The 17,535-nt window shown below is 48.6% G+C and overlaps 2 protein-coding genes across 3 annotated transcripts in view; one reads left to right on the top strand and one right to left on the bottom strand.

Moving 5' to 3' along the window:
* TRAPPC9 (trafficking protein particle complex subunit 9) overlaps positions 1-17,535 on the bottom strand; it is a 509,314-nt gene that overhangs the window by 426,858 nt on the left and 64,921 nt on the right. For both annotated transcript variants that reach the window (XM_082601297.1, XM_082601296.1), the window contains one exon: positions 15,965-16,108. In XM_082601297.1, coding sequence (XP_082457423.1) covers positions 15,965-16,108 — 144 coding nt within the window. The remainder of the gene's footprint in view (positions 1-15,964; positions 16,109-17,535) is intronic.
* Positions 13,066-13,378, top strand: LOC309791946 (protein CEBPZOS-like). The gene has a single exon (XM_082601161.1). It carries the CDS (start codon positions 13,068-13,070, stop codon positions 13,308-13,310), a length of 243 nt encoding a protein of 80 aa, XP_082457287.1. The 5' UTR covers positions 13,066-13,067; the 3' UTR covers positions 13,311-13,378.

The following is a 17,535-nucleotide window of genomic DNA, read 5'->3' as shown; positions in this document are numbered from 1 at the left end:
CACGGGGGCTGCTTGGTCCCAGGAGGGGCTGTGAGCACGAGGCACATGGTCGTCGGCCAACATGCAGGGCGCTGCTGATGATGATGCTGTTAACTTGTCTCGCTAGAGTCTAAAACATCAGAACAAAGGGGGCCTGAGATAAGCCATGAGGAAGGAGGCAACACTAACCGCCTCCCGTAATGCCAGCTGCTCTGCTGGGTATGGAGTGCGGCTCATTCCACCACTGAATCACCCCCACTTTAGAGATGAACAAACTCAATCTCAGAGCAGGTGGGGAGCTGTTTCTGCTCATGCCGCCCCCTCTGCTGCCACGCCGGCCCCATCCCGTCTTCTCTCCACGAGTGGAAAAGCCCAGCCACAAATGAGCATCCCTCCCCCACGCAGCTTTCGGCATCTTAAGTTTCCCGACCCGGGACTGAACCCGGGCCACGGCAGTGAAAGCGCCAAGTCCTGACCACTGGACCGCCGGGGAATTCCCTCTATGGAGTTGTTTTATTTCCTCTAAATCCCTCTACAGCCACATCAGACACCAGCCTTCTCCCCATACCCACAGACCTGTCCCTTCTCCCACTGTTGGGGTTATTCATGCAGACAGCAGAGCCTTGAAATCAGGAGAAACAGGCCCCTGGACCTCTGGACCTCCCTAGTGCCACTAAAATTACCCCCCTACGTGCATAAGACATGACTGATACGTCAAGAGAGCCGTGGAATGGACACAGGGACAGTTAGAGAGGAACACAGACTCGCCGATGTGCAGGGGCCACAGTCGGCCAGGGTCGGCCATCAGCCACGTGAGTCCAGGTGGGCACCACCCAACAGCCCAGCCTCGGCACAGCTTCAAATCGCCTATGTAACACAGACCCCTGGGGATGCTCACAAGTAGAAAAAGCCAAGAAGGGGGCTGGCACTCTGTTCCCTGGCGTCGGTATTCTGTGGGCTGCATCCAGGGTCTCCTCCCTGAAAGCTGGGGGCTATTTGAGGTCATCACCCAGAGAAGAGCTAAACCCTGAACGTCCTACCAAGGGTCTCTGCATTCATTTTGCTAAGGAATATGCCATTTCTTCCACTAAAATAGTTCTCTGCCACTGAGAGGCTGCTTAATAAATATTAATGTGAATTTATCTCAATCTCTTTTCAAAAATGAGATCCAGAAAAGCCTGAACTGGTGCCTTCTTTTTCTGTCTCAGATCAATGAAGCAGGATACCAGCAGGATGTGATGGCTGCACCGGCCGAACAGCTTGATTCCGTCCACATGCAACACATGTAAATGAAGCTAACAAATGCTGAGCACAGATCACAAGGGACACTGGGGAAGTCTGCAAGTGACTCATTTCAAACGAGCCCATTCCATTTAAATCCCATTGCCGATTCTAAAAGAGAAGTAAGGGTGTAACAGACTGTAAGCTATTTGACCTCTTTGTGGGTCATAAAAATCAGTTTAGTGCGTAATGAGCAGCACCCCACAGGATGGGATGGGATGGGACAGGATGGGATGGATCATAGTCCATGTTATGGGCTATACTGTGTCTCCCCACCCCCCAATTCATATTGTTGAAGTCCTAATACCCAGTACCTCAGAATACGACTACATCTGGAGAGACAGCCTCTAAAGCAGTAGCTAAGGTAAAATGAGCTCATATGCATGGACCCTAATCCAATATGACCGGTGTCCTTATAAGAAAAGGAGATTAAGACACAGCAACACACACACAGAGGGACGACCGCGTGAAGACACAGGGAGAAGGTGGTCGTCTGCCAGCCAAGGATAGGCCTCAGCAAGAACCAGCCCTGCTGACACCTTGATCTTGGACTTCCAGCCTCCAGGACTGGGAGAAAATAAATGTCTGTTGTTGAGGCCCCCAGCTTGTGGTACTTTTGTCCCCAATAGGGGACACCACACACAGTGAGAATGGGTGTTGCTTCATGAAACGTGTGGTTTTTCACACGCAGTGTACTTCCTACTATGGGCCATGATCAAGAAGTTTGAGGGCCACTGTTGTAAGGGCTCCAGGTCAGGTGTCCTCTCCGGTGCTCAGCAAGTTACTGGAGTACATCTTCAACTCCTCGCTTGAAATGACAGAAAGTATTAATAGATTCAAAATTCTCAATCAATTCTGAGATGCAATATCTAATACAGAGCTAATATGATAAATGAATATACACGTATGAGTGGTCATTCAGTCGCACTGCATCATTTTTTACCAAAAAGGAAAGTGAAGGCCAGGGATCAGAGAAGTGATTGGCCCAAGGTCACACCTGGGAAATCCGACCACCCTCCCTACTCCTCGTGCTGATTCCGGTCCGGAAAGCTACGCCAAACCCACAGTCCTGGTCCAGGTAGTCTGCACGCCCTTTCCCAGTTGCTTCAAATTTCAGACTCAATACTTCCATATGAAAACCATACTGCTCCATTTTGGCTTGAATTTAATACTCAGAAACTCCTCTTCTCTTACTCTGACATATTCCAGATACAGAGAAACCTACATTTTAATCATTCTAGTCATCCTTGGCAATAAATAAGTACCTGCCAAGATAACCATTTTTTAGAGAAAATTGGTCAAAGATTAGAGTCAGACACAGCCAAAAGGTTCCCCCTATCTGTTCCCATCTAACTATGAAAATCCTGCAGAGAAACTCTCTTTTTATAACTTTAACAGGTTACTCTGCTGCTAAAACTTCTGATAACATCCACCAAAAGCTCTTTAAGCTGGAAAGAACTGTATAGAATTACGGGGAGAAACACCGGCTTTTCAGGTAGGTGAAGTAAGGGAAGAGGCTAATGTTTATCAAGCTTCTACTACTGCAGGCAGGATGCCAAGTGGCTGCTACACATTATTTCTGATAATCCTCCAGACACTATCAGACACTATCTTCTTAATCTTACAGTTGAAAGCCGGCTTAGTAAAGTAAGTAAATTGTCAAAGGCTATATTTAATCAGTAGAAGACACAGGAGGCAAACCGAGGTCTGCCTCAACCCAAGGATCATAACCCATACATTTCTCTGCACTGTTCTCCTTGCTGAAACAACGTTGTACTGTCTCCATTCTACACACAGAACAGCCCAGGCCAGGGACACCGGCATCTTGTCCAAGGCCATTCAACTACCCCATGAATGATACACACATACCATCAAAATAGAAAACTGTACGGTTCTCCAGTTTAAGACCTGCATATGTTGAAACGCTTCAGAAGTCAGAAACAAATCAATATAAACAATAAGAATTACGGCGTGTTGAGCATATATTATGCTTCCGGCTCTTTACATACAGCGTCTCAACTCCCCACACCAGCACAGCAAGGTAGACATAATCCTCACTTTCCTGATGAGGAAAAAACACAGAGAAAACAAGCAATTCGATCTAACAAGCACATATTGAGCCCCTATGAGCCAGACTTTATGCTAGGCTGGGGTTTGGGGGGTAAAAAAAAAAAAGTCTCAATTCCAGCTGTCCAGCCTTCACACATAGATTGCTATGGATAAATATCTGCTTTGGGAAGATCACTTTATAGTCTGTGTGGAAGAGATGAGAAAGGACGACCTGAGAGACAAGGTGCGTCCTTAGAATGTGTCGCCATATCCTGGACCAGAAATGGCAGCCTGCCCGAGAGGGTGGCAGGCTGGCACTTCGTGCAGCAGATGGTGGGCAAGTGAGCAGCAAAGCAGGCCCCACTCCACTGCTGAACAGCATACACCATCTAGACCACGGTGTCCCACAGACTAAATTCTTCGAGACGGTGCAGAGTGCCCTTCTTGATATCACCCCAGGATGCTCTACTTTGGTTCACCTACAACTTGGCAAATTAGTATTTTCCCATAAGTAGTAAATGCAGTTAATATATTTGGGATTTTGATATACTGACAGTTTTTCTTCACCTCATTATTTTACATGTGTGGTTGCTCTACTGAGATTGCATTTCATTAGCAGGTACTTATTATGTTGCCCTACACAGCATTTATCTCTTCAACACACAACTTGAAGTCAAAAGCTTCCCTTCATTTCTGCTGGGTTTTTGTTCAACCTCTTCTGTCTATTTCTGAACAAACAAAAGGGACTGAATAAATTGCGACAGAAACAAATTACAGCTCTTTACTGAAGAGCTCCCGCCAGGACTCTGCAAGGTAACAATTCATGTGCTCAGCCCTCCTTCTCCTCCACGCAGGTGATAAATGGAACATATTAACTCAAAACTCCAGAAGAAACCACATATATACCACCTGGGGAAAAAATGCAAGGGGGAAAGAGCATGTCAGGAATGGAAGGAAAGAAACAGGATAATACACATTTGCCTCCACAATGTAAAAACTACGGCCTTCATCTATGGGCAGCGTTCATGCTGCAGCTCCTTATGCTTTGCTATGAAGCCAAAGGACAAAAATTCAAATCTAGGCCTGTATGTTCTCCATAGCAGGAACAAGACACAACACACAGGGCTTTAAACCCAAACCCTGCATATTTTCAAGTTGGTCCATATTATAGGAGACTTTCAATTATTATAGCCATGTTATTTTACCCATAATGTCTGATACCAAAATTGAGTAAAATAATGCATTCTTATTTTCACTGCCAACTTACAATTTACTGAAATTCAAAAAAATGTGAAGAACAGATAGTTTAAAACCCAGGATTGGGCCTCCCTGGTGGCGCAGTGGTTGAGAGTCCGCCTGCCGATGCAGGGGATACGGGTTCGTGCCCCGGTCTGGGAGGATCCCATATGCCGCGGAGCGGCTGGGCCCGTGAGCCATGGCCGCTGGGCCTGCGCGTCCGGAGCCTGTGCTCCACAACAGGAGAGGCCACAACAGTGAGAGGCCCGCATACCGCAAAAAAAAAAAAAAAAAAAAAAAAAAAAAAAAAAAAACAAACCCAGGATTATAAAAGATGGCCAGAAAAGTCATTTTAATTCACAATAGTCTAGAACTACGGTAAGTAAAAGTGCAGGGCAGTGGGGGACGCGGAGGAGGTGTGTCCATCTGTCCAGTCCGTCCTGAGCCCAACGCTGCGCCGCCCTGTGTCACCACCTCAACGCCCTCACAGGTGGCTGTCGGGCTGATACACAGGGCATCAGCATCCTCAGATTCCATGTCAGCCTCAGGGTCCTTCTTTCCAATAAAAACGTGACACCACATCTCTAACTAAATGTGACATAACTTATATCACTTTACGTGAGTTTTCATATGAATAACTGTACAATCCATAAGAAATCTCATTGGCCCACAAGTCACGAATCTGCTACCCGTGAGCAGGGGCACTAAAGAAGGCAGAAACTCCTCTGAGGGCAGCCAGGGCAGCAACGGTGACTCTGCATTTTACTCCGGACCCAATGAATGGTGGCTACCGGGGGGGAAGAAGGGAGGCTGCCTTCCAGAAAGAGGCAAAGACCCTGAAGTGGCCCCAGTGAAAAACTCCCCACCAACAACTTGTTCTTATCAAAGCCCGTTTCTCGGGCTTCCCTGGTGGCGCAGTGGTTGAGAGTCCGCCTGCCAATGCAGGGGACACGGGTTCGTGCCCCCGTCTGGGAAGATCCCATATGCCATGGAGTGGCTGGGCCTGTGAGCCATGGCTGCTGAGCCTGTGCGTCCGGAGCCTGTGCTCCGCAGCAGGAGAGGCCACAACAGTGAGAGGCCCGCGTACCACAAAAAAAAAAAAAAAAAAAAAAAGCCCATTTCTCAGCCCACGGAGCACACCTCCTGCACTGGCCTCCCCGGGTCCTTGTGAAATGCAAGCTCCTGGGTCCAGGGTGGGGCTCTGGAACTGGGCCTGTAAATTCTGAGTTAACTGTTGGCTGAGCGTTACTTTCTTTCAAAATATATTTCCCCCAGGGCTAAGCCTTATTTGAACCAAAGAACCAAATCCACACCCAGCTGAGTGATGGGGGCAGGGGGTGGTTTCAGACTGCCCCTCTGAGGGCAGAGGTGGGGAGAAGGGGCCGGATGGGGATGTTTGGGAGGTAAAACCCGGAGGACTGCCTGAGGAGGACTTAGATATGGGGTCTGAGGGGGGGAAAGGGGATCAAGACTGACTTCACCGTTTGTGGTCTGAGCAACTGGACGGAGAGTGGTGCCACGTGCTGAGATGGGGCAGGGAAGGATGGGGAGGCAGTCAGGCGTTCCGGTCTGGAGCTCTGTATAAGAAATACGTACAACAGCCATGTGTGCAGAGAGTTCTTGGAGCCTTGGGCCTGTGAGTTCACCAGGAGGAAACATAGACGGAGAAGATAAGGACGGTGTTGACTGGACCCTCAATGTGGATGACGAAGCCACCAGGACACAGACAGTGGCGGCGCTGCAGGACAGGGTGAGCCAGGAGCAGGGAGAAGTGACAAGAGCGCGTCAGTGACTGCAGCCAAAGGAGAAGCATGCCTGCTGTGAGGAGCTGGGGTTTCCCAGGAGGACTGCCTAGAAGTAGCAACAGGGAAGGACTTCTCTGCCATCTCTAGGCCCCGAGGCACTTGGGGTGCAGGAGGAAAAACAGCAGCATCTTGAGGGGTGGCCGGGGAAGCAGTGCCTACAGGAATGAGCTGGTTCCCCTCCCCACTGTGGCTCCATGGAATCACCACCCGCATTCTGAGCAGGACAGTGCTTTCTGTGCTTTATTTACCTGCATTAGGCCTGCATTGAGAGGCCTTGTTCCTTCCTGCGAAACACAAATGACAACTCTTGGCCAAGGTTCTACCAGAAACATTCCCACACATTTGCAAACTCTGTGGTATAGAGTCACTACCTTAGTACAAGGTTAATAGAACATTCAGGGGAAAAAAGAGGCTGAGATGAAACAGGGGACTTTGCTATGACAGACCATGAGTTCCTGAGGTCACAGCGGAAGGTCATGAGAGCAGGAAGGGATGGGAAACGAGCCCTGACTGGAAGTACAGAGGCTACCAGAGAGGAGAGTCTGAAGGCGACAGACGACCTGCGGGCCTGGACCTCGGATAAGGTCGGGATGCAGAGGCTGAGTGATGAAGGGTGCTCTGGGAGACGAAGTAGGCAGCAGCTGAAGTCCAGGGGCACTGGGCACACCTGGCGGAGGGGCAGACTCAAAGGGACGACCCAAAGGGACTCGAAGGGGCTGGGAGTGCAAAGGAAACAAAAGCAGGAAGTGATAATCCTGGCATTTGAACCCCAGGTCTCCCCCCCTCCAAAAATGATGCTCAGAGATAAAAGGTAGATGATAATGAACATAAATTTACCATTCTACTTAAGGAACCCCCAAAACCTAAAACTCCCTGCAGGTTGTTTTAGGGGAGGGTTAGGGATTGGGGTGGAAGGTAACAAGCTTTGGCTTCTTCCATTTTAGCTGGTTTCTGAGTCCAAACTACCCGACCCAGTTTCTCCAGTTCCTCCCGAAACCCCTCCGTCCTCTGTCCCTCCTTCTTTCCTTCCCCTAGATGAAGAAGGAGGTGACGTGTGACAGCCGTGCAGATAAGCCTCCCTTTACCCCGCCCACAGGACTGGCACCAAGGGCCTCCTCACCCCACCCAGTCTCTCTTGTTGGCTGCATCTCCCGCCATCCCTGAGCCCCACGCTTTGCGGCATCCTGTTACACTAAACACTGCTCGGCCAGAAGACACGGGGAGCACTCGTAACTCCTCGCGCCTCGCTCCCGCCTGCACGGCTGCCGCAATGCCCCGCCCCACAGCCTTGCCACCGCTGTCCCTCAGCCTCCAGCTCAGGCCAAAAGTCACCTGTGGTACTGCATGGACCCAGCATCGTGTCCAGCTCACGGAGATGATCAATAAACACTTCCAGCAAGGAGATAAAGAGGGCCCCCAATGTCGTCGTTTACCTCTCCCTTGTCCCACATCGTCTGCACAGTATTCCTAGAACCCTTAAAATACACCTTCAGGAGCCTTAAGGGTCTACTGCAATTGCACTCACAACTCAAAAACCTATCTACTTTACATGTAAAAACCAAAATTTTTAAAGGAATTGGCAATCCTGTTTTTTCTTATTCTCTTCACAGTGCAAGTCACTCTCGTTCAAAAAGCATCACGTAATCTCAGATCAACAGTTTTCAAAGAGAGAAGGAAGAAGCGGGGGAGGAAACAGGGAGGAATGATTCCTGTCTAGCCCATCTAAATGTATAACTATGGGCTCATCAAAGAGAAATCAAAACAAAAAGTTGTTCCCGGTACTAAAACAAGAAGTAAAATGTCAACTATGATAGCAAGAAAAGCAAAAATAAAATAGGAATGCTTTTCCTCAATGGGGACTCATCTCCTGCTTCCTGAAAGGGGACGTGCACTTCAAACCACAGTGTCAAATCTTCACCAGTGTGTGCATTTAGCTAAGCTGAAGCCACACTTCCCAGAAGCCCCTTCCCTGCATACTCTGAGCCAGTGTGCATGGGGACCTGGAAGGCACAGGCACACCCACCGACACTGCTGGGGCGGGGGGTGGAGGCAGCATCCCTCCCCCAGCTCCTCTAGCCCCCCCAGGCCCTCTGCTTCAGCTTCTCCAGCTCCTGGGCCAGGTGGCCGCTCCTCCAGAGGCTCCCATCATCAAAGCTGGGGGCTGGGAGGTGCTGAGAAACCAGCTCGGTTCCTGTCCATCCCCGCGGGGTGGGGTCCAGCTCAGCCTCGCAAGTTCCCGCAAGTTCCCGCTCGTCTGTGCTTCCTTCCCACCCACCTCCCCTTCCCAACCGCCTCTCCGAGTGCCTGCCTGAGGGCTTCAGGATCCGGCAGCACACACAGAAACAGCGGCTCCACATACTGTGCAGCCAGCCCCCACACTGCGTACAGTCAAACCCCGGTCATAGAGCACGCGTACATGTATGTACCTGTGTGCGTAATGACAGAGAACCTCCTTGATGCAGGCTGCTCAGTGCCCTACTTCTGACTAGGCCCTGTCCTCGCCCCACCTAGTCCAGCTGTAGCAAGGATCCCACTTACCTAGGTTAGCGAGAGTCCCCCCACCCTTGATATCCGATCACCCTCAATATCTGATCAAGTTCCTCACACCACCGCCCCCCCTTGACGTCTAAGTCCTTGGCTTGCCTTCAGCGAGAATCCTGTTAGGCCAACTGTGCCAGAACCCCGCAGCCCGATGTCCCCTCTGAGTACTTTTCTGTCCACTCCCCACTCCCTTTGCTGTGGGCTCTGCATCCCCACTGGTCCTTGTGTCCGGAGGGAGCTCAGTCTCTCTCCTACTGCAACAGAGCTGACCCTACTGCAACTGTCCGGAACAGTCTTCCTTGCCATTTTAACAAGTGTCGGGACAATTTCTCTTTAATGGTATGTGTGTACTACGTATGCATGCGGGCATTTAGAACCCTAACTGAACTGCAGTTTTCACAGCTTTGCCGTTGTTTTCAAAGCGGTACTTCTTCCTTTTCCATAAACAAGGTCCTCTGTGCACCAAGGCTGCCTTGGAACTGTTTCCAAGCTCAGTGAGTGTTTTTCCCTCTGATGAAATACACACATATCACCATCCCACTGCCAGGGGGCAGTACCACTGTGCTGAAACGGACTTGCCCTCAGCAACTGGAACGGCCACGTGGAAGCAGGCAGTCATTTGGCAGTTAAAGGAAAACGTCTCTGTCAAGAGGGGTCAGGGCCAGTGGCTCCCCTCCCCCGTATTAGGAGCTGAGAGGCTAGGAGTCCAGGCTTGTTCTGCCACTGGCTGTGGGGCCGGGACAGGCCGCTTCACCGGGCAGGACCGCCGTGTTCACTCCTGCAACGGGCCTCACTCAGCTGTGGCCTTCTGCAGCCGGGCAGCCCGGGAACGCAGGGGTGCCAGGGAGGAACGCCAGGACGCCGTCCTCCGGGTGTCCATTCCCGCTTTACGGATGAGATGCGTTACCTGGCAGGCACTGCCACGCCCGAAGCAGCAGAAGACCCAGGTCTGGGTCTGGACTGAGCCTCATCCCTCAGCCCAAGCACAGCGGCACCTTCTCTTTCATTCATGCAAGCCCTTCCCTAAAAGCTCCTTCCCTCCACCTCCCCCTCACCTGTGTCCCACACACCTGCTGAGTACCTGCTCACTCTCCAGGGCCCATCTCAAGCACCTGCTACCTCCTGATGAGCGCTTCTTCAGCCCTCCCTGGGAGACTCCATCTCTTCCCTCTTCTGGGTTTTCCTTAACCCTAAATCCATGCAAGTAAATCATCTGGCCAGAGGTTCCGACAAGGAGTGACGGGTGGGTGAGCAGGAGGGATCAATCACCTCACAATTCCTATCAGCCATTCCACATCACTTTTAAACTATGAACAAACGCCATGGTAAAATGTTACTTAAACGCACCTTCAGAACAAGTGTCCTAGCATTGCACTCCAACGTCCCCTCCACAACCCCCCTCCCGGAGCACTTCCTGAGTGGTCACTGATCACTGCCACCGTCACTCACTCATCCCACAAATATTCCCGGCACGCCTACGACTATTTTAGATGCTACAAAGGTACAGTGAAGGGCTTCCCTGGTGGCGCAGTGGTTGAGAGTCCGCCTGCCGATGCAGGGGAGGTGCAGGAGGATCCCACATGCTGCGGAGCGGCTGGGCCCGTGAGCCATGGCCGCTGAGCCTGCGCGTCCGGAGCCTGTGCTCCACAACGGAAGAGGCCACAACAGTGAGAGGCCCGTGTACCGCAAAAAAAAAAAAAAAAAAAAAAAAAGGTACAGTGAGCCACGCAGAGTCACTGCTTTCTTAGAAAGCACGTTCTAGTTAGGGAGGCCCTAGGGCGCTAGGAATTGGATTATGGTGCACCTGCTGGGATGGAGAAGACCACACAGGGAAGGGTCCGCTCCACTCCTAGACTCTTCTCCACACGACCCAGGGTGGTCACCAGCAGTTCCTGGGGCTTCACGCTTCTCCCAGCAGAAAAGAGGAAACCCCTCTCTTCCCAGGCAGCTTGGCCCCTCATCCCATAACTTAGCCTTGCTGTCCCTGAGGGGCCCGACTCTCCTAGAGGGGGATTTATCAAGAGAGGAAGTGGAGGGTCAGCCATAAAAACTGCCCGCCCTTAATAAAAGTCGGGACATGACCAGAAGACGCTGTGAGGGCGGGGATGGGGAGGCCACCTGCACAGACCCACCCCAGAGCTGAAGGCGGGAAGGCTGGCAAGAGTGTAGCCGATGTCCTGAGACAAGAAAACACCAAAAAGCAAAAATGCTGACATATTCAAGAAACCAAAGGATGACCAATGTGGGTCAAATGTAGAGAGCTTCATACTCTCTGTTAAATTCACACATGTTGGTCTGAGCATGTTGGTCTGAGCTAATCCTCTGTAATGTTAAATGTATTTCTCAGAGTTCCAGCAACAGTTTCAAGTTTCGTATTATGCTAAAGAGATCTGTCATAAAATGTTTAAAACAGATTTTCCTGCAACTTTCAGCTTTAGTTCAAAAACAAGTGAAGCGCTTTCAGGAGGTGTTTTAACTCTTTCAAACCCGCTGTGCACCATCCAGGTACGTTAAGGCACAAGATACATTTCATACCATGAGTATCTCTCATAGTAACTGGCAGTCTTTGGGCAAAGGACTTCATTAGCATCTCAAAGCATGACAGACCTCAGCACAGTGGCCTGATGCTATCTGCCTCCCAAGAAATGAGAAACAAATGAGGCAAGCTACAGGGAAACAATCAGAAGACTGTAAAAGAGTTTCACATAAAAGAGATACAATTAGTAAACAGGCACACAGAACAAATATCCAAACTTGCAACTTACCCAGAAAATACAAATTAAAACAATAAGGCAACATTTTCTACATACTGAATTAGCAGGACTGCTGCCAGAGGTATAGTTAGAACAATCCTTTCAGAAGGCAACTTCCAATATGTTTCAACAGCAATAAAAGTGTTCACAATGGCTGACCCAGGAATCCCTCTCCTGACAAAATCTCTCTCCTGCTCAAAAGGCCAAAGCGCTGAAGAGGCTTACCATAGCATTCCCAGTAACAAGTGAAAATAAACCAAAAAAAGAAAGAACGCAAACGAGAGTATTTAGTATTAATGCATTCAACAGGATGTGAGTACTGAAGTGTGCCACTAACCAGCCACAGTGGCTTTAACTAGCCACTAATAGGGTTTCTTTTCAAAGTGATGAATGTTTTAAATTGACTGTGGTTAACAGGTGCACATATCTGTGAATACACTAAAAAACTGAAGGGCACGTTTTTAAGTGTGGTCTGCCAACTAAATCTCAATAAAGTTACTTTTAAAAAAGGAAAAGCATTTATTATTAATGCATTCAGCCATATGTGGATGCCAGTACAAGCCACTAGGTGACAGGGACAGGAAAAAAGGCAAGTCAGACAGATACCTTCAGAGAGCTTGCAGCCTGAGTGGGGAGCCTGTCAATTAATTGAGCACTCGATGGGTAAGCACATACGACAGTGGGAATGTTCCAAAGGAACACAAGGTAGTCTTGAGGGACCAAGAAAGGCTTTGTAGAAAACAACAGAAGTGGTTATCTACACTGAGATGTGAAGGATGAACAAATGTTAGCCAAAAGAAGGAAGGAAAGTGGAAAGGAAGAAGGGATGAGGGAGAGGAAGAGAATGAGAAATCCAGGTGGACACACCACACTTTCTTTATCCATCCATCAGTGAATGGACATTGATGGATGCCGCTTTTACTTTTTGGCTATTATGCGTGATGCCAGTAGGAACACTCATGTACAAGTTTTTATGTGGGTGTATGTCTTCAAACCTCTTGAGTATATACCTAGGAGTGGAACTGCAGGATCGTATCGCACTACTGTTGATCATCCACTTTCCTTCCCCAAATCCCAGACAACAGAATCACACAAATCACTGTATCTAACATTCCCCAAATAAACCAAACCCTCTTAATTCCACCAGAATTGGAGAAAGTCCTCCTTCCTGAAACTATTCCTTCTGCTCAGTCTGGTCTGGCAAACACCAATTTGTTCTTCAAGGTCAAGGTCACCTCCTTCATGGAACATTACCCAAACCATTCTTCCACCTCTGAAAAGAACTGTCAATTCCCCCATGATGCTCCCATATCCATCATTTACTATGGACTCCTTTGTAGGCTTAACCATGGCATCCTCCCCACACCCTATTCTTTTCATGTAAACAGTTGGTCCCAGCAGCCCCACGAGTACATGCCTCAGGATGGCCTGTACTCTGGATCCACTGGCAAAGAAGATCTTTAAAGGAGTTTTACTAGCTGAACTTGTGGGCATTTTTGGAGCATATTTTTTGTTTAAAAAGATGAACGCAAGCCAAGATTTCAGGCAAACAATGAGCAAGAAATTCCCCTTCATCTTGAAAGTTTATTACAAATCCACTGAACACTCTGGAATGTACGGAATCAGAGAGCAAGATCAAGAAAAGTGGCTGAACAGCAAAAATTAGGAATCTGACCATCAATCAAGGTTTGCCCTCTTTCATAGTATCAGGCAAGATTAAAATTCCAAAGTTGACATGGATGGATTTTAGAATACTTAAGGTTAAATGTAAATTCTAATTAAGTCAGAGGTTTTATTCTTTGGACTAACTGTGAAGAAACTGAAGGAAGGTTTATTTATTATGTTATAAATGCAGTTTTGTTTACTACTCAAAATAAAGTGGTTCTCCTTTAAAAAAAAATCTCCCTTATAATTCTGAATAGATAAATCTTTCAAAATAGATAAAATAATAAAACACCTATTTTTAATATACATTTCTTTTCCATTATAGTTTATTACAAGATATTGAGTATATAGTGCCCTGCGCTATACAGTGGGACATTGTTGTCTATCTAATTTATTCCCCTCTCCTTTCCCCCTTTTGGTAACTGCAGGTTAGTTTTCTATTGTCTATGAGTCTGTTTCTGTTTTGTAAATAAGTTCGTTAATATTTATTACATTTTTAACTCACACATTTAAAATCCCATTATCTAAAAATATATTAACTAGAAATACTGCTTTTATCCATTGTCACTTTACCTGAAACAATATTCAAACTCTACATCAATGTCTCTGGTACTACTAGAGCCAGTTTGGAATAAAAGTCGTCATAAAAAAAAACAAAAAACAATTGGCCCCAGAACCCATCTTGTGAGTTCCCCGCGCAGTGGCACACACCGGGGTGGGGGGTGGGGGGGACCGAGGGGGAGGGGCAGGCAAGAACCCCCAGACTGTGCCGCCTCCATCTGCAAACACCCAGACAGGTTCCCGTACAAGGAGAAGGCTACTCCTCTCTTCCGTATTTCATTTCAGTGCAGTGATATTCAGAAATGTTAATTATCAACTCTGAATGGTACCATGAGCTCTCCAGGAGAAAGGTCACCCAATCAATTAAAATACTATCATTAAAATAATAACAAACTACCACACAATCTGTTAATATCCTAGTTGTACAAATGAGAAAATGAAGGCCCAGGAAGAATTTAATTACTAATCTGAGGTTATGGTAATTAGAGGTTGGGGTGAGTGGAGGGAACCCTTGGTCCTCCTGACTTCAGTCCTCTTCTCAGAAGACTCCAATTAACCAAATACCATTACACACAGGCCCTCATGAGGCAGCGGTTTGTTCAACAGGGTCAAATATCCCAAGTTTCTCTCCTTCTAGACCCAGTGTCTTCGGATCACTAATTAATATGACCTTAAATAACCACCAAGTGCCTTCTCTCCTGGGGCTTCTGCAGGGAAGACAGGCTGACTAAACAGGCACCGGCTCTGTCGGTGCAACGTGAGAAGTGCATGAGGGGAGGGGAGAGACCGAACAGCAGGAGGACGACGGGTCCCCTGGGACTTGTGAAAGGCAGCCTAGAGGAAGTGCAGACCCAAGGGAGATGGCTGACAAGGTGCAGGCAAGGGGTATGAGCAAAGGCCCGCTGCGGGAAGAAGATGTGTATTTGCGAGAAAGAAGTCCAGGACGAGGCAGGTGAGGCAGGGGGAGGTGGAAGCAGCTCAGGGAAGGGATGTGCTCCCCTCCCTGGGAGCAGCTGCATCAGCCCCTGGGTGGGTGATCACAGAGACCCAGCTCCCCACCACACAGCGCGGCCATCCCAGTGCCAGAGGCCGCGCTGAGGCCTCACCCCCGAGGCTCTGGGCGGCGTCCTCTCCAGACAGTGCCCTCCACAGGAGATAGGGACCTCGCCCCGAGAACCTGTACGACCTCTCGGTGACGGGGAAGAAGGCCGGCCTGCGGGATGAGGCAGGACGGCTCCAGGGTCACCCAGCCCGGAGCTCCCGGGGGCCGCCCAGGCCCCTGCAGATTCTGCACCGAGGCCCAACTTCCCTCTGCCCAACCAGACCTGCCTCCTTCTCTTCCCCTCAGTGGGTGTCGATCCCAAGAGCACTTCTAATAAACGCGCCGCACATGCATCACATCCAAGAGTGCTTCCCAGGGGACCCACAGCACATGCTAACCCGGCGGGAGGGACAGGCAGACAGGGCGCTGGGACAGAGGCAGAGGAGGGCTGATTTCCAAGGGCCTGTGTGGCACCCAGGCAGCAGGAGAACACCTGGGGCTTGGGGTGGGGCCTGGGCTGGAGATAAACGGATTGTGACTGAAACCCAAAAAACACGTGACACCCAGGAACTATGTGAGAGGAGAAGGTGACGGAGGCGAGGACCTAGAAGAAAGCTGCCTTGACGTGTGGGCAAAGATATGCACGATGCTTCAGAAAGGCAAGACAGACACTGCCCGTGAGGGGAGCAGGGACCAAAAGGGGCACAAAGGTGTTTGGGGTTCTGGTCTTGTGTCCGATCTGAGTGCCGGGTACCATGTGATCACTTCGTGAAAACTCACTGAGCAGTGTTCTTGTGAATCGTGCACTTCTGCATATAAATGTTACACTTTGACACTTACATTTTATAAAAAGTAGGGAAAGGCAAGGGGAGCCCATGCCGGAGGCTGAGAGCAGCGAGAAGGCCCAGTAGTGTGTGTTGAGAGGGGCCCAGGGAGGTGAAGGCATGGAGGACATCACCCCCCCGATCCTGGGCCGGTGTTGACGGGGGCCAGCACCAAGAGTGCGCTCATTCATCTTTCCTGGGAGAAAACTAGAGTCTGAATCCACTCACCTTGATCTGACAAGAAATCCAGCATGGTCTGTAGCAGGAAGGACAAGTGCCTGACAGAGAGAGCAGGGTTCCCCATCCTCCGGGATGCGTAGACCAACTCGTGAAGCAGACGCATCTGGACGGCAGCCCAGCCTCGGTGCGTGCCTGCGACAGAAGACACAGAGCATCAGAGCAGGGCTTCAGGGGTGCACTGGCAGCAGGGCCAACACATGAGCCCTCTGGAGCCATGTCTAACGTGTGAAACTCGTGATTTCAAGATAATGCCTCAACCACCACGCTCAAAGGGCAACCAAAGCACTTCTCCTGTGTTTATCCTGGAGAAGAACAATCACATGATACGCTTATTCACATATTTTTTGGGGGGGGTTGTGTTTTTAAAAAATGCTTTATATTATATGGGGTTGGTCAAAAAGTTCATTCGGGTTTTCCCACAAGATGTTAGAGAAAACCCAGACGAGCTTTTTGGCCAACCCAATACTTTCTCTCTTCTGCAAAGACACAATTTTTAAAATAACCCACTTGAAATACTTATAATAAGGTTAGGACAAAAGATCATGTTTTCAATGGCATGTATTTGAATTACAGCATACTTTTATTTTCAAGAAAATACTGATATTTGATGAGCCTTCATTATCAACAACAAAGGCCATAAAATTAAAAAGCACAGCATTTCTCTAAAGTATAAGAACAGAAAAGCAGAAAGCGAAATTAGGAAAAAGGTTACCAACAAAACTGGGGCTGCTTCCTCCAAAATAACTTAGCGTGTTTGAAATTAGAGGTGGAAGAAATCGGTTGCACAGCCATCGAAAAGTATTTTTTTAAGATCACAGGATTTTAGAGTTGTTTATTCCAAGTCCCTTTTGGCAACAGTTACTGCTTTTAAATATTTTCCACCTTAAAATTCTTCATGAAGATATGGAAACAGGGCTCAAAAACAGTTACCATCCAGTGCTGTGTGCCCAGGGGCCCTGGGGGGTTGGTAGAAAGGGTGGGGGAAAGGATTTAAGACTCTGACCGAAGGATTCCTCCTCTCATAGGCCTACGGACTGTCTCTCCCACTGCCTACCCTACAAGGCTGGCAAGTCCCTTCTGTGAATTTCCACTGAATCCTGCACAAATCTTGTCCCATAGGCGTCATCTGGCACATACAGTGAGGCACCTGTAAGCCAGTGTCTTTGTTTCTTCCATCAGCCCTTAATTTCCTTGGGAGCCAGGATGGTGTCTTATTCACCCAAATATCTTTACTGCCTAGTAAGATGCCTAATACACAGCTGGTCCTTTACAGGCTCGTGGGTCAAGTTGCAAGCCTGATGAAAGAAAAAGCCCCTATTTTTCAGACATGCCTACTTAAGCATACAGGGTAAAATGACATGATTTCTGGGATTTGCTGTAAAATATTTCAACAAAGAACAAATAAAAGAAAAAGAAAGGTCTGAATAAAGCCAGATATGGCAAAATCTTATTAATTACTTAATCTGGGTGATGGGCTATTGTACTATTCTCTCTGATTTGTGTATATTTAAATTATCTCATAGTAATTTTTTTTTTTTTTTTTTTTTTTTTTTTGCGGT

Source organism: Mesoplodon mirus (genome assembly GCF_964341445.2).
Source record: "Mesoplodon mirus genome assembly, chromosome: 16".
In the NCBI taxonomy this organism is placed as follows: Eukaryota; Metazoa; Chordata; class Mammalia; order Artiodactyla; family Ziphiidae; genus Mesoplodon; species Mesoplodon mirus.
Note: the sequence above shows the minus strand (reverse complement) of the source record. Positions and strands in the feature narration are given on the sequence as shown.